At 54.9% G+C, this 20,824-nt stretch overlaps 2 protein-coding genes and 1 non-coding gene across 4 annotated transcripts in view; 2 read left to right on the top strand and 1 right to left on the bottom strand.

Moving 5' to 3' along the window:
* Window positions 1-1,747: 1,747 nt before the first annotated feature.
* Window positions 1,748-1,854, bottom strand: LOC132002299 (U6 spliceosomal RNA). Its single transcript, XR_009399801.1, has one exon. It is a non-coding gene; the product is annotated as a U6 spliceosomal RNA (small nuclear RNA).
* Window positions 1,855-2,433: 579 nt separating this feature from the next.
* On the top strand, window positions 2,434-13,494 carry RPL22 (ribosomal protein L22). 2 transcript variants are annotated; one of them, XM_059377303.1, is made up of 4 exons: window positions 2,434-2,457; window positions 5,222-5,326; window positions 8,648-8,772; window positions 11,669-13,494. In XM_059377303.1, the coding sequence occupies exons 1-4, from the start codon at window positions 2,449-2,451 to the stop codon at window positions 11,811-11,813; spliced, it is 384 nt and encodes a 127-aa protein (XP_059233286.1). In that variant the 5' UTR covers window positions 2,434-2,448; the 3' UTR covers window positions 11,814-13,494. The 2 variants fall into 2 exon arrangements, with proteins under 2 accessions (XP_059233286.1, XP_059233285.1); XM_059377302.1 differs by lacking the exon at window positions 2,434-2,457 and adding an exon at window positions 3,214-3,316.
* A 5,002-nt stretch (window positions 13,495-18,496) lies between these two features.
* CHD5 (chromodomain helicase DNA binding protein 5) overlaps window positions 18,497-20,824 on the top strand; it is a 59,393-nt gene continuing 57,065 nt past the window's right edge. Inside the window, exon 1 of the mRNA XM_059374472.1 lies at window positions 18,497-18,599. Within this exon, the coding sequence (XP_059230455.1) occupies window positions 18,521-18,599 (79 nt within the window). The 5' untranslated portion in view covers window positions 18,497-18,520. The remainder of the gene's footprint in view (window positions 18,600-20,824) is intronic.

The following is a 20,824-nucleotide window of genomic DNA, read 5'->3' as shown; positions in this document are numbered from 1 at the left end:
GTGTTATTCTGAGTTCTGGGATAAGTAGTCTCTGTCTCTGCCTCTCTTGAATTCAGGGTCAAACCCAGAGCCCGACCTACAGAAGGCGTCCCATAAAGTGTTACTGATCAATTAGGATAAGCTAGGAATTAATATTCAAGCTGGGTTTTGAAGGATGAGTAGGAGTTTGACAGCAGAAGAAAGGGAGTGAATTCTAGGGGTAAACCACCGGATCTCTTAAGGTTCTTCCCTACCTGGGTTCCATTTGTGCTCCAAGCAGCAATAACCCAATAACCGTAACAATGGCTAATGTTGTGGGCCAATGTACTATCCAAAGTTCTTTTACTTGTATTAATTCACCTAATCTTGACAACAGCCTTAGAAAGTAGAAAATGTTACCCTAGGAAGCGGTAGAGCTGGCATACAAAACTGAATGGGGCTTTATAAATAAATTATGCAGTAGTTTCCCTCTGCAGGGGCAGTAGGAGATGGATGTTTGTTCTTGATACATGGGCTTATCAAATCCGTCCATTCCCGTCTTCATCTGTTACGTTTTTTTTTTAAAATTTTATTTATTTATTTGACAGAGATCACAAGCAGGCAGAGAGAAAGAGAAGGAAGCAGGCTCCCCGCTAAGCAGAGAGTCTGATGCAGGGCTCGATCCCAGGACCCCAGAACCACGACCAGAGCCAAAAACAGAGGCTTTAACCCACTGAGCCACCCAGGAATCCCTCTTCATCTGTTAACGGAGCAGACCCATAGGCCATACCCATGGGAGGGAACACAGCAGCCAAGGTTACCCAAGTATACAAATCGACAAGTACGGTAATGACAGACTGTATCAAACGCTCCAAAGAAAATCACCAGGATGATGTGAAGGAGGGTGGGCAGCTGGGAGGGCGCACTGCGTAAGCACGGGCAGAGAGGGGCACCGAGCCCAAGACCTTGCAGGATGAGAAGAAATCAGACACAGGAAAAGCCACGAAGAAGAGTTCAAAGCAGAGGGAGCAACAGGTAGAAGGCCCCAGAAGCTGGAATAAATGTCAAGCAAAGCAAAGTAGACCAGTGTGTGTGGAGACACAGGAACTCGGGGTTGGAGTGGTGCTGAGGATGGAAGGGGTGGGGTAAGGGGTATGGGTCCCAGCGTGGGCAGAAGGGTGAGGGGTAGAGTGAGGTCATGGGGGTGGGGATGGCCCACTTGACATTCTAGACTCAAGATACCAAGGAGGCCTTTGGTTGTATGTGTCAGGAGTCCCAGGGGAGGGGAAGCCACTATCACTTTGGGGGATTGGGGCTTCCACTATGAATTTTGGGGGGATGCATTCAGTCCATAGCAGGGAGAAAGGAGAAGGGGTGGTAACCCATGGGAATGTTAGGACGTCAAGAGATTGCCTTTTTTTTTTTTTTAAGATGGGGGATATTAAAGAATGGTTAATCCCCGAGTGTCTGGCTGGTCTTCTGTGGGAACAAGGGCTCTTGTTGCAAGGTAATGCGATGGGGCGGGACTGGGGCGTGCGTTGATGTTGCTGCTTGTTTAGATGTGGGAGTATCTGAATATTCTTTTTGCAGTGCTTCTATGTTTCCAAATAAAGAGTAATGGAAGTCACCAACCGAGAGGAAGGCTGGGGAAGGCAGGCTGGCATTCTCACCAGAGTAGGGAAGAGTCACTGAGGAGAGGACATTAGGGTTATCAGGCAGCCACAAGGGCTTGCTGGGATTAGGAGCTGTATCAGCCAGGAGAAAGCACACCAATTTTTTTTTTTTTTTTTTAAATATGGAACGCTTCACGAATTTGCGTGTCATCCTTGCGCAGGGGCCATGCTAATCTTCTCTGTATCGTTCCAATTTTAGTATATGTGCTGCCGAAGCGAGCACAGCACACCAATTTTTAATAGAATTTAATGTAAAAGGATTGTCAAGTGGATACAAAGACTGGTGAGCCAGCTAACGGAACAGGTGAGATAAGCACAGTAGCAAATGCGGGAACCACTCGTAGGGTGGTTTTATCAAAATGCAGACGCTTAAAGCAGGGGCCCCAGCGAGTTAATACCTTGGAGTGGGAGCATGTGGCTGGGTTGGGCTGGGGTTGGGCTGGGGTCTCCGAGGAAAGGAGACTGACTGGTTCTTTAAGTGTTGGAGTAATTGCAAACCAGATTCAGTTACTGTTTCTGGAATGTTCCACCCATGGCCTCTACCAGGATGAAGAAGCAAGACATTGACAGAAGAGGAACAATCCGGAAGCGAACAGGATGACGTCCCTCCAGCCCCCTAGGGCAGAGGAACAGCAGTCGTTGGCAAAGCAGGGATGTGGTCTGCAGGCGAGAGGAGCAGGACGTTTTGGCACTAGGTCACCGGGCACAAAAGGCTGGGGTTTAAACCCAGACCATCAGTGTGGTGTTTCCCCCAGGTGAGGGCACTGCAGCCAGGTGAGCGGAGGACACCGGCAATGAGTGCGGGTTACAGCAGAGGATGGCACCGGTGAGGACGAGAAGGGGCGAGGGTGGGTGGGAAACAGCCCAGGCAGTGGGTGAAGACCTCGGCGACTCAACGTGGGGTGCCGGAGCCCCCCGCCGGCAGCATCTCCGAGGAGCTTGTGGAAGTGCAGAATCTCAAGCCACGGAGACCCGCGGAACTGGAGTCTGCGTTTCGAGGAGATCCCAGGGGATTCCTGCCCGCGGGGCAGCTCCAGAAGCGCCGCACGGGAATTTTTGGAAGCGGGAACGGGAAGGCACGAGCTGGAGTCCTAGGCGGGGACAGGGCTGGGAGGGTGGGCGACGGGGTCCAACCGGAGAGCGCACCGGAGCGCAGCAAGCAGGGCTGGCCCCGGGACACGCGGCCCCGGGCCCCCGCGGCCCCGGGCCCCCGCTTCAAGGCCGGGCACTTCAGGTAGGAAGAAGCCGAAGTGCCCGCTGGCATGTGCACCCCGCGACCAGCAAGGCCTCGCGTCCCCTAGTGGGCGGGTTCGAGTCCCATTCCACTAGCTGGAGACACAAGGTTTCGTGATTTCCTTATTTCTTTTCTCTTTCCAAAACTTTTAAAAAGGAGAGCGAACCCCTTCATTTCTCTTTGGGCTCGTCCGGCCCAGCGACCCCCCTCCGACCGCAGTGGGACCGGCCACCCGGCCTCCACTCCCCCGGCCGGCGAGAGGACGGGCGTGCCTTCGGGAAAAGCAATCGCTCCCCGATCGTACGGAACAGGCGAGGCGGTGGCGGCCGAGGGGCGTGGCAGAGCGATTGGCACGGCCTGAGCCCTGCGTGCTCTGCGCGCTGCCGGCTCTTTGCGTCTGCGTCGTCCGCCCCCCTCCCTTTCTGCCTCCGCAGCCGCCATGGCGCCCGTGGTTAGTATGGCTCCGCGTGAGGCCTCGGCTCTGAGGCAGGCACGTGGGCCTCGCTGGCCCGGCTCCTGCTCGGCTCGCGCGGGACGACGCTCTGCACAGTCCGGCCGGGGCTGGGCTGGCAGGCCGGCTGGAGCGGGCCAGGGCCGCCCCGGGGCCCAGCACGTTAGGGGCGGAGGAGGCCGCGGCCTGGGGCGCGAGAGGAGCCCGGGAGTCTCGGAGGCCGCGGCTCAGGCTCGGGCCTCTGGCTACGGCCAGCGGGGAGCTGCAGCGCCCAGGCTGCGGCCGGGGCCGGCGAGGGCCCCCGGGAGCCCGGCCGGCGTGAGGCATCCAGGGTCTGGGCCTGCTTACCTGGGCGGAGGGCGGGGAGGAGGTAGGGGACCTGCCCCCCTGGGGAGCCGCGCATCCGGGAGGCCTGCGTCCGGGACTCGGGGACCAGGGGGACGGTGGCCTGGCCGGCTTGTTTTCAGAGAGAGGCTTGCGTTTGGGGATCCGCGCAGCATCCATGGGGGGAGTTAGATCCTCGGGGCCGCACCTGTACGGACCCTGTTGGGTCTCGGGCAAGGCCCAGCTCCATTCAGTTGCAGCCGGGCGGGGACCGGGTCGTGCGGCGCCCTCGTGTCATCCACCCGCAGCTCGCCGTCCTTGTGCAGGTTGCGTGAGCGAGTCGTGATCTCGCCCCCCTTTTCCTGCTGGGACACCCTTGTTAACGTTCTCGGTTCGCCGTACTCTCTCTGCCTGTGCAGGTTTTTAATGCCCGTGCATTTGTGCGCCTTCGGTTTAAAACCTTGGCGGGGGGGGGGTGGGGGGCGCATGGAGCCTGTCGTGGGCAGGTGTTTCATGGGCTGGTGGTGCATGTCCCGGGCTAGGTCTTAGAGCATCCCTTTTGGTGGTTACTAGGAAGAGACGTCTTGAAAAGACACCGGTGATGTTTGCAGTAGCTAAACGTTTGGAAAGTTGACCCAGTCAGGTCTTAGGTGAAATTCTGTTGAACAGGCAGGGAGACAAGATGTGTTCCTGGAAGTCTTTTTAGAGTCTGTAGGGCGTGTTAGAGTGGAGGAGTAGGTGAGCAGGTAAGGTCATACAGATGTCGGAGTTTGTGGAGGCAGAAGACTCTTGTTGAGAGTCAGGGAACTGGATCCTTGTTGGATGTGCTCAGGCCGGTGGTTTAAGTCAAAACCCAGAAGTTGATAGTTGTGTTGTGATTAGAACCTTCTACACTAGAGGATTATGAATTATTGGTTATGCCTTAGAATTAGAACTAATTTTTAGTTTTAGCCTTATCTTCTCCCAGCTGAGTTAGATGTGTTGCTGGGACGAGTGGTTCCCATTGTGCTTTTCCGAGAAGGTAGTTAGTTAGGAGAGGATTAGGGAGAACAATTTACGTGGGTCTGGACCCTCCTCCGGAGTTAGGACGAGTACTCACTCCAGATCAGAATTGTTTCAGGTTTGCGAGGCACTTGTACGCCTGCCCTAGTCCTGGAGTCAAGTGAGTGTTATATCTTGAAACTTCATTTTGGAAGTTTTATGGTAAATAAAAGCGAATGTTCCTTTTATTGTGGTTTGTAAGATCACAGACCTTCCTGCCCAAAGAGATTGGGGAGGCTGGAAAGTGTAAATGGGTCAGTAGTGCCAGAATGAGGTTTCCTTCAAAAGGGCATGAGTCCAGGTCCCAAAGCACGTAGAGCAGCCTCTGGGGTATCGCCCTTGGTCGCTCTCGGGCAGAGCCCAGAGTGTCTGGGCAGGTCTCTTGGGTGGCTGCTCTGCAAGGGGGCACAGCTCCACAGGTTTTGTGTTTGTATGGGCTTTTCCATTTCAGGCGTTTTAGGGTTTTGTTCACTTTTTGGTGGTTGGGAGAGGGGGGGCTGATTGTGCTTTCATCTCTTTATCATTTGTGTACCTTCTTAGAAAAAGCTCGTGGCGAAGGGGGGCAAAAAAAAGAAGCAAGTTCTGAAGTTTACCCTTGATTGCACCCACCCTGTAGAAGATGGAATCATGGATGCGGCCAATTTTGTAAGTGACACCCTTGACGCCACTCAGGACGGTGACGGATCTTCTGGGGTGTTGCTGAAAAAACCTGCCGGAGCACATTTCCGGTCTCAAGCACTTGTAGGCAGCCCTGCGGTTCTGGCTCCATGCACAACCTTGGAACTCGGGCTGGTTACTTGTTTGTTTGGTTTTTTAGAAGATTTTATTTATTTATTTGACAGATCACAAGTAGGCAGAGGGGCAGGCAGAGGGGGGTGGGAAGTAGGCTCCCTGCTGAGCAGAGAGCCCGATGTGGGGCTCGATCCCAGGACCCTGAGATCATGACCTGAGCCGAAGGCAGAGGCTTTAACCCACTGAGCCACCCAGGCGCTCCTAGTTACTTGTTTTGAAGTCTGGCTTTCTCTTGCGTGTGTCAGTGTTGAGGAGGAGACATCAGCGCTAGAGAACCACCTGTCTTCTTCTCCATCTTTCCTTTTGTTTCCAAAAATGATTTACTTACAAGTTCCCAGGAAACCACGAACTAGATCAGTGTGCCCACTTCACACTTCGGGTGTGTTTAAACATAAGCATGGAGCCCTGATCTGCCTGGGACAAGGTGCCTCCCCCGGGCCTGACTGCGGGACAGATGGCAGCGTTTCTTCAAGCTTCGCGTCTTGTCGGACAGCAGAGCTGCAGTGTTCCTGTTCAAATATCCTGCTTGCTGACTCGTACTTGGAGCTTGTTTTTTCCACACGCTGCTCGGTCCTGGTACCTTGCCCCCATATTTGGGCTCATTCCCTGGTATTCTTGTATCTCCGTTACGTCAAGAAAAACTAGCCTCCCGGCCGCCTTTTGGCTGCAGCGAGGTATTGGCAGTCGACTCTGCCTGTTCCCGTGGCCACGCCGGGGCTCAGACTCTGATGCAGAGCCTCCTCCTCGCCAAGGTAGTAGCAGTACAACAGGAGTGATTTCAGGTGAAAACCTAACTCAGCCTGTGGCCACTGATTCCCCTGAGCAGAATTCCAGTAACCTCTTGTGTGTCCCTGTCCCACAGGAAGTCCCGGAATTGGCTCTGTAGTCCCTCCTCTGTGCAGTGACTTCTTACTTTCCTCTGGCGCCTCTTTTCCTTCCTAACCTTTGTGGCTTCTTCCAGTTTGTGTCTGTGACGGCCCGGCGCTGCTGTCCTTTCCCTCTCCTTCTCTGCACTCACCTGTTTATGTGATTGTTTTCCTTCTAGAAGTTTCCAGAGGATAAAAAACTTGAGCCATTTATGAGTCTCAGAGGCAAAAGTCAGGATTTCTGACCAGTCACTCTACCCTATGCTCACTTAACATACAGTGTATTGGAAGATTCTTTAAATTTCATTTTAAAGTTTTGGGAAAAAGATTTATTTATTTTTAAAGATTTTATTTATTTGACAGAGACGGTGAGAGCGGGAACACAAACGAGTGGGAGAGGGAGAAGCAGGCCTCCTGCTGAGCAGGGAACCCAGTGCAGGGCTCCACCCCAAGACCCTGGGATCATGACCTGAGCTGAAGGCAGACACATAATGACTGAGCCACCCAGGCACCCTAAAAAGATTTTTTTTTTTGAAGACTTTATGTATCAGTTTGAGAGAGAGAGTCAGAGCACAGGCTGGAGGGGGACAGAGGGGGAGGGGTAAGCAGATTCCTTGCTGGTCCTGGAGCCCTGGGAGCACCATGCTGGGTTCTGTCCCAGGACCCTGATATCATGACCTGAGCAGAAACCAAGAGTCAGATGCTCAAGAGACTGTGCCACCCAGGCTCCCCTTTGATTTAATTATTTTTTTCCTGAGAAAAATGAGGTGTGTTGCAGAGGGAGAGAGCAAATCCTCAAGCCGATTCCCTGCTGAGTGCAGAGCCCAACTTGGGGCTGGATCTCATGACCCGAGCCGAAATCAGGAGTTGAATTCTTAGCTGACTGAGCTACCCAGGTGCCCTAGTGTTGGAGTTTTTATTTTATTATTTATTTTTTAAAAAGATTTTATTGATTTATTTGTCAGAGAGAGAGCGCACCCGTGTGCACAGGCAGGCAGAGAGGGAAGCAGGCTCTCTGCCGAGCAAGGAGCCTGATGTGGGACTCAATCCCAGGACACTGGGATCATGACCTGAGCCGAAGGCAGCTGCTCAACCAACTGAGCCACCCAGGCGTCCTGTGTTGGAGTTTTTAAATAGAGGGTTGTAGGGGTTTGGAGCTGAGGGGCTCATATTGCAAGAGCAAGAGAAGGAAATATTCCTTTTTTTTTTTTTTTTTAAAGACTTCATTTATTTATTTGACAGAGAGAAATCACAAGTAGATGGAGAGGCAGGCAGAGAGAGAGAGAGAGGGAAGCAGGCTCCCTGCTGAGCAGGGAGCCCGATGCGGGACTCGATCCCAGGACCCTGAGATCATGACCTGAGCCGAAGGCAGCGGCCCAACCCACTGAGCCACCCAGGCGCCCCGAAATATTCCTATTTTTATCTTAATGTTTTCTTTTTGTAAGGAGTAGCCTCCTGTGCCCAGTGTGGGGCTCAAACCCACAAATCCCGAGGCCAGGAGTGGCATGTCCCGCCAGCTGAGCGACCCAGGCGTCCCCAGAGTCCTCCTTTTTGAGCAGGACCCTGAAGTCCATGCAGGTGGAGGACCTGTGGGCTTCCGGGGGGCCCAGTGTCTCTGGGCTCCGGGGCTGCTGTCCTCAGGCTGTGCATGCACAGGCCCCTGAACCGGTGACGAGCTGTTCGGGTCTCTGTGTGTTGCTCCTTGCCCAGGTTGGAGAAGTCCTTCCTCTGGCGGTGCTGGGGACAGTGCTTTATATTCTGAGGTTCAGAAGCTGAAGGTACTTTGTAACGGTTCGGCCCCAGGTCTCCTGTCTTGTCTTACCTTGGGCTTCTCTGTCAAGCCTTTTGTACAGAGGCACATTGGACCTTCTGTGGAAGCCGTCAGGTGTGTTCATGCTTGTTACACAGAGAGAAAGTCAAGTAGTGTCATTCTCAAGTTCTTAAATTTCAGACCTTGTATTAATAGCTGAGGATTTGCTGTAATTTATTTTTAAAGACCAGACATGTGGAAAACAATTCTGTGTTCACTGTTAGGAGTATAAAAATGGGGGCCCCTGGGTGACTCAGTCGTAAAGCGTCTGCCTTCAGCTCAGGTCATGATCCCAGGGTCCTGGTGTCGAGCCCTAATTCAGGCTCCCTGCTCGGCAGGCCTGCTTCTCCCTCTCCCACTCTACCTGCTTGTAGTCCCTCTCTCGCTGTCTCTCTGTTAAAAAAAAAAAAAAAAAAAAAAAGTACGTAAAGGTGCAGTAGTCTATTAAGGGGGTGGGGTGCTCACCTCACTAACTGATCAACTTGACGATTTCCACAGGAGCAGTTTCTTCAGGAGAGAATCAAAGTGAATGGAAAAGCTGGAAATCTCGGTGGAGGGGTGGTAACCATTGAGAGGAGCAAAAGCAAGATCACTGTAACTTCCGAGGTGCCTTTTTCCAAAAGGTATGGGACCGATGAGTGTGACCTGCGGGCACAGAGAGTCCGCGGAGTCCGCCGCCCCCGAGTCATCGGTGTCTGCTGTAGTTGTTGATCCTAGAATGGGGCCCCGCACGAGAAGGCAGTGAATGAATGAATGTTGTTGTGGGGGTTAAAAGCATTCAGCTTTTTTTTTTTTTTTTTTTTAAGATTTTAATTTATTTACTTGAGAGACAGAGATCACAAGTAGGCAGAGAGGCGGGGGGAGGGCAGGCTCCCTGGTACGAAGAGAGCCCGATGCCGGACTCGATCCCAGGACCCTGAGGTCATGACCTGAGCCAAAGGCAGAGGCTAAATGAACCCACTGAGGCCCCCAGGTGCCCCTAAAGCATTCAGGTTTTGATGATTTTTTAAAATTTTGTTTTCCAGGGGCGCCTGGGTGGCTCAGTGGGTTAAAGCCTCTGCCTTCGGCTCAGGTCATGATCTCAGGGTCCTGGGATCGAGCCCCACATCGGGCTCTCTGCTCAGTGGGGAGCCTGCTTCCTCCTCTCTCTCTGCCTGCCTCTCTCACTACTTGTGATCTCTCTGTCCTGTCAAATAGATAAATAAAATTAAAAAAAAAATTTTTTTTTGTTTTACACAGGGAAAGATTGCAACAGTAGAGAGCTCTGGCTTGATTGGACAGTATTAAAAATGAGAATTTCTCCCCCTTTGCCTCTAGATCACAGTGAGGAGCTCTTGTTTTCATTGCCCGGCAGTGTTGTGTTAGTTTCAGGCGTCCAGCCTAGACCCCGAGTCTCTCCATTATTCAGTGTTCACCATCAGTGAACACTCCTTACACTTACACTTAATTCTCCTTACTTTGCCCGTAAGTGCTCGTGTCGTTGGGTGAGCGCTCCCTTGAGAGCTCCGTGCAGACCGAAGCCATCCTTGTAGTTCCCGCGGGCCCGTTTTCTGCTAAGTCGGAGACCCCGGGTCACTTAGCCGGTGGTATTCCACAGTGGTTACAAGGAATCGGACTGTTGAGACCTCGCTCCTAGCCCAGAGCCGGCATATTCTTAGGAACTTTCAGTCAGACTGCATCAAGTGGTGGGAAATGTGAAGGTGTATTCGGACAGATCGGGGACAGATCAGCCTTTGCTTTTAGCTTTAGTTATTATCAGTCAGAAGTGACTTCCGGTTCTGCCTGGCTTGAGTTCTTTTATTTGTGCAGCAGGAGATCTGATACCACGAGAGACTGGTGCAGCCATAGGGTCTCCAGGGCATAGAAAGCCTACAGTGCTCTGGGCCTTCACATAGGTCATGTGGGGGATTCTGTGATCTGTGACCTGTTTCCACACTTACCAACCTGGTTTAAGAATGGCTCCTGACACCCCTTACTTCTGTTCTCACGGATGCTTGTTCATCCCCAGTGCAGGAGGACTGGTGCCTTGACCTTCACGGCTCTCCTCTCTCAGTGACGGTCGTTGGACTTGTAGCGTTCTAGGTGTTCCTGCTCTAGGACCTTTTCTGATCTCCAAACTTCTGTAGCTTTTCCCCTAGTTTCCCAATCTTCTATTTTGAAAGTTTTAAAACTACCTGAAATTAACCACCTTACTAGATGGCAGAAATAGTAAATGACAGAAGAATAGATGAAGCGACCAAATTGATTTATTTTTACTTCGGGAAAAGAGGATAGAATTGAACTGAGATCTTCACATCTTTGTGAAGATTGCTTTGTTGACAAGTAACACTGTTGAACAGTGTTCATTTCTTGGAGATGGTGAGTCTGTTGGTTCATTGATAGTTGGGTCCTTGCTAATAGGCCAGTTTGCCTGTGTGTCTCCTTTAGTGCCCATAACAGTCAGGAGAGACGGTAAGTACCAGAGTCTCCTTTCACAGAGGGAGAAACCGAGTTTCCAGACAGAGGTTTGGAAAGGTGAATTTGCTCAGCAGTGAGTTGGCTTGGGGTTCTGTTCCCTCTTTTCCTCACGGGTTTGGGAAGATGCCCCAGGGCCTCAAGAGTAAACAGCGAGAGAAGAAAAGATTGTAGCCTTTGTGTCGTGGGATGTCGGGCACCGGAGTCACTTGCTGCCTGTGTATAAATCGCGAGTTTTCTAAGCAGTTTGCTGTGGTGACCGCTGGGCCGTCACCCAGGCCACAGCAGCCAGATGAACGCTGCGAGCTCTCACGTGCTGTGCAGGAGCGTGCAGGGGCGAGGGCCGGGCCGGTGGCGTCCCTTCCCCGGGAGGGGGGTAGTGAGCGTCCCGTCGTAGAGGTCTGTGCACAGCAGCCCTGAGAAACTGTCCCGATCGTCTGAACAACCTCTAAAGGAGGTTCGGATCCATGAGGTGTGATGTGTGGGGAAGACTTGGAGCTCAGAAGCCCAGTGATTCTTCAGTAAAAAGATACTGAGATGGTGTGCTTAATTGTTAAGTTAATCTCATGGTATCTAAAAATATCATGTTTTTGGTGTCCACTCTGTAGTGGACACTCAAAATCACTTTATAGGTGTATCGCTGTGTTTAATGGACAACTGTTAAAAGATGCTTCTCTGTTCTCATTTTTATTGCCGGTTTAGATGAATGTGGCTGATACTTTTGGCCTCATCTTTGCTGTGTGTTTATTTTTTATTTTATTTTATTTTTTTAAGATTTTATTTTATTTGACAGTGAGAGAGGGAACACAAGCAGGGGGAGTGAGAGAGGGAGAAGCAGGCTTCCCACTCAGCGGAGAACCCCTTGCGGGGCTTGATCCCGGGACCCTGGGACCGTGACCCGAGCCTAAGACAGATGCTTAAGCCCCAGGCGCCCCATCTCTGCCATTTTTGAATGGCGGCAAAAAGCCCTAAATGGTAATGATTGGAATACGTGGGTTTCAGGACAGGTGCAGTGACGGAGCGCTGGGCGGGCCTGCGGTGGTCTCAAGTGTCCTTTCTCCGCAGGTATTTGAAATATCTGACCAAAAAGTACTTGAAGAAGAATAACCTCCGCGACTGGCTGCGTGTGGTGGCCAACAGCAAGGAGAGCTACGAGCTGCGCTACTTCCAGATCAACCAGGACGAGGAGGAGGAGGAGGACGAGGATTAGAAGTCCTGTGTCTGGGATATTTTGTATAATCTTTAAATAAAATCTAGGAATCACAGTGGTGGTTTTCCTTGTGCCTCCGCAGTGTGGCTTAAACAGAAAATTGGAGATCAGAGTAAAAGCTTCGCTTGGGCGGCCTTTCACGTATTTGTGATTAGACTTTTCTCCTGCTTGAAGGTTTCAGGTTTACATGGTAAGAATACCGAAGCAGAGAGAAGCTCCTGTAAGGGAACTGCCGGGGGTTTGACCTCCAGCAGGTGGTTAAGAGTGGAAATGTGCGCCCTCCAGTTGTCACTGTTTGACTTCCAAAAGTGGGACAGTTTTATCCCGTGCTTTTCTCAGATTCAGGTGTACTACGGGGCTCCTAGTTTGCTGAGCAAAACCAGCAACTTACCTGAGGTTCTCTTGCAGGAAAAAGGCAGGCTCGGAAATTTAAAAAGCAGGGTTCTGGGGCATTTCAAGTTTGGGTTACAAATTACTCCCACACAATGACTATGTTAATCCTTTTCTTCCTGTAGAAATAAAATTTCCTTCGGTGCCGCTGCATAGCCTACCCTCCAGAAAAGAGTGGGGAGTGGTTCTAAAAGTCCCAGGTTTTAAATTAAGTAAACGCACACAAAACTGAATTTGTAAATGACTTTTTAGGACTCAGCAACAAACTGTCGCTTCGGCCCCCAGCAGGGGGAGCTGGAGCTGAGCTTCCGGAGATGGACGGCGGGCATCTCCCTGGGACGTGGTTTTTGCCCCGGGGTGGACGCCAAGAAGAAGCGATGGAGGGCCAGGTCGTGCTGAGGAGTTGAGGGAAAATGTTGACGTGCCCAGGGAACGGCCACTTCTGTGCCATTTAGGCCTTGGCTGGAATTTAATGTCAGGTCACTCTGCAAACTGACATTAGTCTGGGCAGGATGAAAGTGGGGTTTTGTTGCCTCGTGTGCAGAGGCTAGAGATCTGGGAGAGGTTGCGCAGTTGTAAAGTCATTGTCGCCAACTGGAAATCCAGAGGATTTGAGAGCAAGTTTGAAAAGAGACCCTGATGCCTTATGGTGCCCTTCGGAAATCTAAACAATTCTGCAGAAATGGCTGCATCGTCTTAAAATCGCAGTGTGTGAAGCTGTGTTTTTAGGGTTTGTCCACAGCTAGTTTCCCCACCTGAAATTCTTGGGCTCTGCTAGCTGCCTAGCTGGAAATTAAACGTTGGAGCCCTACCTTTGCTCCAATATGACATTTGGTGCTCTTGGATTGAATTTAACGTGTGTCTTTGCAATTTCATTTGTAGTAAAGGCTCCAGGATTTTCTATTTCTATGCAAATTTCTTGAAGCAGAATTGTTTGCGTGTTTCTCCGCCTTAGGGCAAGGAGAGGTTTCTTCCCAGTGTAACTGAGGCATCAGCTGGTTTCTGGCGCTGTCCCTTACTTAACTTTGTTAGCAAGTTTATGACCTGGATTTGCAAATTGTACTTGTTTGTTGCATCGATGTTCACCTGTAGTGATTTTTAGTTTGGTTGTAAAAAGATTAATCCTGGGCTGAAATCCGCATAGAAGGTGTGGGTTTTTTTTTCCCCCCCAGATTATTTCCAGGTTTTAAAACTTGTAATAAAACTGAAACATTGATTTTTCTATGCCTTTTTGAACTCTTGTAATTGAGTTTTGATCACATTTTATATTAAAGTGGCTAACACATGGCTACTCTTATTGTGGAAGGTTTTTTTTTTTTTTTTTTTTTTAGGAAAGGATCGGCATGGTAATCTATTCAGCGACATTGTTTTTCCTACTAATTGCTGTACCAACCGTGATCTTGGTCTTTGTTAAGCCTGAGAGGCTTTTCTTAACTTTCGTTGTGCTTCGGTGAGATTCTGGAGTTGGTCGTGACTGAACTGTCCACGTAGAATTTGTTCCGATCCAGAGCCGAGAGAACAACTGCGCAAACATGACTTTTTCTGACGGAGGCTCTGTGCTGGGAAACTAGAATTCCTTCACATCCATTACCCCGGCGGTGTCCGGGCCGCAGGTAGACCACGGTCCTTTGTAGCTCCTGCCTCAGGACCTTCCCGCCTGCCTGATGGGTGCGGGCGGAGTGGGCGGAGTGGGTGGGCCCCGGGAGGGTCTCGGGCGGGCCGCGCGCGTTCACAAAGGTGGCGGAATAGGGAGCAGCTCATTCCTCGCTGGCTCTGGTTACCGACACCATCTCTTAGCTAAAGGTTTAGTATTTGTTGTTTTCCTTTCAAAAGCCTCAGTGACACCCACCTTTCCCTGGGACTTTCGGTGGTGAAAGTGCTTTTTTCTGAGTAGTGTATCCTCCCCACTCTTCGGGAAGGGCCAAGTGCTGGGATGCGTGGATCCCGCCCTCACCACTGGCTCCGGGCTGAGGTGTGAGCAACACTTGGGTCTCAGAAGGATGCAGCACAGTGGGGGAGTTTGAGCATAAAACATTCTTCCTAAGATTTTTTTTTACTTTTTTTTTTTTAAGGTTTTATTTATTTATTTGAGAGAGAGACAGTGAGAGAGAACATGAGCGAGGAGAAGGTCAGAGAGAGAAGCAGACTCCCCGTGGAGCTGGGAGCCCTGTGTGGGACTCGGTCCCGGGACTCCGGGATCATGACCTGAGCCGAAGGCAGTCGTCCAACCAACTGAGCCACCCAGGCGTCCCTTACTTTTTTTTCTTTTAAAGATTTTATTTATTTGACAGAAAGCGAGAGAGGGAACACAAACTGGGAGAGTGGGAGAGGGAGAAACAGGCTTCCCGCTGAGCAGGGAGCCTGACAGTGGGGCTCAATCCCAGGACCCGGGGACTATGACCTAAGCTAAAGGCAGAGGCTTAACGACCGAGCCACCTAGGTGCCCCATATCGAACATTTTTAAAGACAATAAAAATTACAGAATGTTCTGGACTAAGCAGACTTCAGCCTTTTTTAGAGGACACTTGGTTTCTTGGAAGGTGAGCAGGACCCCAGTGAGGCGATGACCGGTTCTATCCCTGGTCATCACGTTAACCTCAGGGGAGCTTGGAAGTCGGCTTTGGCAGCCGTCCACTTCCTTCCTCTTGGTGCCGTGGTCTTTCCCGTGACTTTGCCCTAGACTTTGCCCTAAGCTCATCAAGTGTTAGAAGCAGAGTGAGGTGCAGGCTTTCCCTGTGAGGGGGCGTATGCTTAGGTGGTGTGGGTAATTGAGGAGATGACAGATTCCAGAGTACCAAGGGGACAGACCTCCTCCCTGTGGCAACCTTGGCTGGGGTCAGAAGCTGGGGAGAGCCTGGGTCGGGTCCTGCTGGAGCTGTGGACGAAGCTGTAAGGAGTCTCTATGGGGTAATGAGCCGTGGAGGTTACTTCCCGTTCCGGGAGGGAGGGAGGGAGGAAGGAAGAGGCCTGGTCTGTGGGATTTGCCATCCCAGCAGGGTGGTGGTGCTGAGGGAAGTGGGGGGGAGGGCTGCCTTTTAAGTGATGCCCTCATGCTGCTTTTCGCAGGGAACAAAAAACTAGGAAATTGTAATCTAGACATTTTCCTCTTTCCTATCTTTGGGAGGATCTGAGAATTCACTTTCTTTTTTTCTAGGCTATTTCTGGCCAAACTAAAACAGTCTTAATGCTGTGCTGACCAGCTGAATTAGCGGCTCCCACACCTAGAACCCAGAAAGAACCCGTAAGATGACTTGAAGCTTACACAGGCACCTTCTCAGGTTCAGGGCCGTGGCCCAGATGTCTGCCTTTTGAGAAGCCCCACAACCCAAGTGATTTGGGTTCAGCTGGGGCGCGGCCTGCATCTTGAGACACGGGCTCCACATACAAGGGAGACCTTGGTTCCTAGGGGATGTTTACTGCTCACCTCAGAAGACGCCGGGATCCTGCCTGCAGTGCAGTCCCTGGGGCAGAGTGCTGACCTGCGGGGAGCAGTGTGGGGACAGGGCTCCACTTCACAGGGCTGTCAGGTGGTCAAGATGGGGCGCGTTGGAACGGACCTCAGGGCATCTGAGAAATTCTTGGAACCCAGGGACTGAGATGGCTAGGGGCGTGTGTGGAAGATAACCACTTCCTGTAACTCTGCTCTTGGAAAAGCAATTTTTCCTTGGTGCTTTCATAACCAGTATATTTAAAAATATATATTTCGGTTTTGAATCGTCCCTGGAGTGCAGTTCCAAGCTCTGTGATCAGCCAACAGGAGCATCTTGTCTCCTGAAACTGACACCTGAAGGATGGGCTTGTTCTCGGCATCGGAGAACTTACTGAATTTTCACCTTTTTAGGGACGGCTTTTAACACCAGACATTCTGGGCTGATTGTCACTATTGTTAATGGTCTGACCATGATCAGAGCTCTCCCTTAAATATGACTGGGGATTCCTGGTTCCAAATCCAATGTGTTTCTGCCGTTCCAGGCTTCGCTTCGTTTTGCTTTTGGTCAGCGAGCAGGGTGAGCGAGCGGCCGCCGCGGGCAAGGCGCAACGGCCACAGAGGACTGGGACCGCGAGCACCCGCGCGCTCTGCTGTCCAGTTGAGCAGCTGGAACTGGTCTTTCCCGAATGTTGTCTGACTGTCTCAGCCTCACCTTGGCAGTTGGACCCAGGGTTAAGGGGGGGGGGGGGGGGGGGGGGTGCTTTCTGGTGATGGGAAGTTTTGTAAGTCAATGTTTCTCTCAAGTGGGACAGAGAACCTTTGGAAGTGTCCTGACCTCTTCTGGGATGGGGTGAGGGGGCGGGGGCGGGGCTGCTGAGGGTGGAAAGATTGGGTGGTGCTTAGGGGTTTTTCTTGGATGGTTAACATTCAGAAAGACAGGAGGTCTGGAACGAATAAGGCAGCCTTGCAGGGGACAAGGCAGGCCTGCTAAAGCACAGTGATTTGGTGCCGCCTCGGCTAGATGCTCAGTGATGTGAAATACAGCCTTAGACCAGAGAAGCCCTTTGCTGGCTTAGCCCACTGCCCTGCTGCCTCTTCCTTCGCCCTTGTAGGCCGCCTTCCCTGGGATGCTTCCAACCTCACTCTCTCTGGTGTGGTTTAAAAGTGATCCGGGAGATAAAAGGGATTCCCGGCACCCTGCACTTGGGTCCAGGAGGCTGGACAGACCTGCCTGTGCCCAGGAATGAATGAAGACCAGCTTCTGTTTGGGGCTTGCTGGCAATTTATTTGGATGGGAACGGGGAGGAAGGTTTTGCTTCACATCTTTCCAACTGCCCTAGACCATCCATGGCCTTCTGGTCACAGCTTGGGTTCATCATGGCTTGAATCATTGCCATCTCCTGAGAGGCCTTGCTTGGGGGAGCCCTCAGCAGGCAGTCACAACTCACCTGGTTCCCCAAAGACCCCCGGGAGAGCCCTCGTGCTGCTGTCACAGTGCTAGGGGGATCTTGGTAATGCCTGCCCGGATGGGCCAGATGTTCTGCCAAGCCCAGAGGGGTTGGTGCTGGAGCGGAGAGCCTAGAACCTTTCTTGCTTCCTCAGTCAGGCAGACCCTGTGGGTCCCAGGCAGTCGCATGGGTCTCCAGTGGGTTCCCTCAGATGCGTCTGGCCCCAGGCAGAGAGGTGAGGGTGCCCTCCCTTTACTGGCTCTTCTTGGGTTGGAGAGCTGACCGTCCTAAGGGCCACTGAAACTCTGATGCTCTCAAGAGTAGCCGTAAGACCTCCCGCAGCCCAGACTGGCCGCCCTGGTTTACAATTGCAGCCTCGCTCCCGAGGGCTCCGGCCTCCATCTTCGCCTTTAACAACCGCGGGCTGGTGGCCGAGGCGCCTTACCGCTCTGCGACAGGTGTCGCTTCCGAGCGGGAGCTTTGGGCACAGAGAACGCAGATCCGCATCACCCCGGGGGCTCTGGCTGTGTTTCAACAGGACCCCGCCTGGAGGGGCGTTTGGCTGAGGGCACGTGGGCCGTGGGAGCGCGGTGCCCTGGGGTGGGGGAGGAACCAGCCTGCGCGCTTTCTTCTGGAGGAATCAGACCGGGTCTCCGGAGCGACCCTGCCCCAAGTGCAGACCACACATTTCCTTCTGATCTTCCTCCCGAAGGGCCGCGCCGGCTGCGGGATTCTCCGTGCACCAGCTTGTCGGCGCACGTGAGCGGAGTGCGGAGCTCGCTGCTCGCGGCCCGCGGGACCCCGCCCCTGCGCGCGCGGGGACCCCGGGGCAGGCGCTTTACCGGCCGGCGGCGCGGGGTCCTGCCTGGGGTGCGCGGGGGCGCGCTGCCCGCCTCCCCCCGGGCCGGGCTCGCTCGAGTCCCCGCTGCCCGCTCGGCCGTCGGGTGCCCCGGCGCGCGGGCGCCTCGACGGCTCCCCCTGCCGGGGCGCCGGGTGCGCCCCCCTGCGCCCGGGGCTCAGGACTAGTCCCCCCAACTTGTTCTCGGCTGTTAACTAGTCGCGCTGCCGGAACGATGGGATGGGGTTGCCACAGCAACAGACTGGACGTCACAATCCGGGCATGTGTGCCGCCCCCCCGCCGTGCCGCCGTGCCGCCGGCGCTGCCGCCGCCACCCTCGGCCGGCTGCGGGACTCGGGCTGCGGGGCGCGGTGGGCGGAGCGGCCCGGGCTTTGCGGGGAGCGGGGCGAAGGCGGCCGAGAGGAGGGGGGGCGCAACGGGGGGGGGGAGGGGGGGGGGGGGGGGGGGGCAGGCGGCCGCCATCTTCTCGCCGAGGCCGCCTCGCCCGCCGCGCGCGCCCGTCCGGCCGCGCACGGGTTAAGGCTGGCACCGCGCCCGGCGGGAGGGGGGGCGCCCACCTCCCCTCCCCCCCGCGCCGGGCATGCGGGGCCCGCTGGGCACCGAGGAGGAGCTGCCGCGGCTGTTCGCGGACGAGATGGAGAACGAGGACGAGATGTCAGGTGAGCGGGGCGCCGGCTGCGCCCGGGGCCGGGCGGCGGGGGGCTCGGGGCCCGGCGGCGCGCAGGAGGGGCGCCCGGACCGCGGGGCTGCGCTCCCGCCCTGCTGGCGCCGCGCGGCCAAGGGCGCGGGGCCGGGCGAGCAGTGGGGCGCGGCGCGCGGGCGGCCAAGGGCGGGGTGCGGTCGGGGCCCCCGGGCCGCAGGCGCCGGCGGAGGAGTGCCGGGGGCTGCGCCGGGCGCCCCGAGCGGGGAGGGGGCGCGGCGCCGCCGCCGGCTCAGCCCCGCGTGCCCTTGAAGGGGGCGGGAATCGCGTTCAGCTCCCGGCGCCGCGCACCCCGCGCTGTGGACCCGCGCCGCGCGCCCCTGGCCTCGCGGGGGCCGGCGGGACCCAGCCCCCGCCCGTCTCGGCCCCCGGGGCGCGCTGGGTGGGGCTCGGAGCGGCTCGAGGACCGGCCGCGCTGGGGGGACCCCGCGAGCGCCCTGGCTGGGGCGGTTTCCCTCCGGGCCCGCGAGGGCTCCGGGCCGGGGCGCGCGGGCTCGGACTCCCGCTCCCCTTCCCGGCCGCGGGGCGCTGGGACCGCCGCTCCCGAACACTTCGCCGGGGCCGCCGGCGCCTCCAGTCCGAGATCGCCCGGGCAGTGGCGCTCCAGCCCATCCAGCTTCGGCCGCGGGCCTGGCGCCCAGGGCCGCCGCCCCGGGCCTCTCCGTGCTCTCCGAATCCGGCACAAACAGGGCTTGTGCGTCAGGGCAACCTTGCAGGACGACTCTGTAGTTAACTGCTCACCATTTGTTTGGGACGGTTCTCCTCCTGGCACGGCAAGGCAGGGCCGCGCCCCGTCCACCCGCCTCGCTCCCTCCCTCCCTTCTGGGGACTCTTCTCGGCTTCCCGGCACCAAGTCTGTCGCCCCTTCCGGGCTCCTGAGAGACTTGTGGGAGGTCCGGGGGCCCTGCCGAGCCCAAGACTGTGCTGTCTGTGGCCGCGGGAGTCCTTGGAGGGAGGCCGGATGGGACATTCTGCAAATTGGCACCCCCATCCCCTGCGTGCCGGTGGGGGGGGGTGGTGGGGGGAGGACCCGCAGGACCCCTGGGGCTGCTCTGAGCCTTCCTGGAGTCGGGATTCCCAGCAGGTGGCCCCGCCCACTGGGGGGTCCTCCTCCCCATTCCCCACTCCCCACTTGTTTGCTTGCTTTACCGCTGTGGCTAGGCCCCTCCAGAGCCTGGCCTCCCTCCACCGTTCAGACAGTCTGGCCAAGTTTGCCAAGAGCCTGCTCCGGTTAGGGGAGTGGGGGTGAGGTGGTCTCTTATGGGAGGGGTTGCTCCGACAATAGTTGACTGTTAGAACCCTGGGTGCAAGGAATTAGGCCCATTTCCTGGGAGGGAACACAGAGGCCCAGGAGAGGCTGTTTTCCACCCAGGAGGCTGGCTCCTCCCTAAGCTGTTCTCTGGCTTCCTCACTAATTCCCAGTGGTGCCTGGGGCGTGGCCCCTTTGTGGCACTGATGGGGCAGTGGGCAGCGGAACATGCATTAACAGGCTTATTTCTGGGTCTTCACTGAACCCTGATGGGGTCCCCTGTCTGCTTCCCCCACAGACTCTGGTTCTTCCTGGCTGTGTTGGGGCTCAGAGCACCGGGAGTGTCGATGGGCACCTGTATCACTCTATTTGGGCCAGAGGGCTTGGGCCTCTGTCAAAGTTACCTGCACACCACCTGTTCGCCCTGCTTGTGTCCATTGCTCTAGGGCAAGGTGGGGAAGAGGGGTGAGGTCCCCAGGGCCTCGGGTAGCAACCCCAAAGCCCTGCAGAGAAACCATCCTGCCCCAGCCCCTCTGGCCTGGGGACCTTCTGCAAGGCTCCATGTCCTGAGCCTTCCAAGCTCCCAGCTTCCTCTCCTTGTCCCCAGCCCAAGACTCTGTCCTCTGGCTCTGGTCCACTTCAGAGCATCCTAACTAGACCTCGCTGACCCCCCACCACTCAGTAGCCAGGGTCATCTTTGTGAGCATGAGTCAGGCCCAGGTTCCGCTGCTTGGACGGCGATGAACTCCTTTTCGACCTGCATCTACCCTGCATCTACCCCACCCCGCCTTGCTCTTAAACTGCGACCGCACTGGCCTCCTCGATGCTTCTGGAACGCCCCCAAACTCCAAACCCCATCCCGCCCTTGAGCACGGGCTGTGACCTCTGTCTGACCCACTCTTCTCACTGCTCGCGGCTGCCTCCTTGCTGTCCTG

Source organism: Mustela nigripes, chromosome 14 (genome assembly GCF_022355385.1).
Source record: "Mustela nigripes isolate SB6536 chromosome 14, MUSNIG.SB6536, whole genome shotgun sequence".
NCBI classification, from domain to species: domain Eukaryota; kingdom Metazoa; phylum Chordata; class Mammalia; order Carnivora; family Mustelidae; genus Mustela; species Mustela nigripes.
The sequence above is the reverse complement of the archived record's forward strand: the minus strand, read 5'-3'. Positions and strand labels throughout refer to the sequence as shown.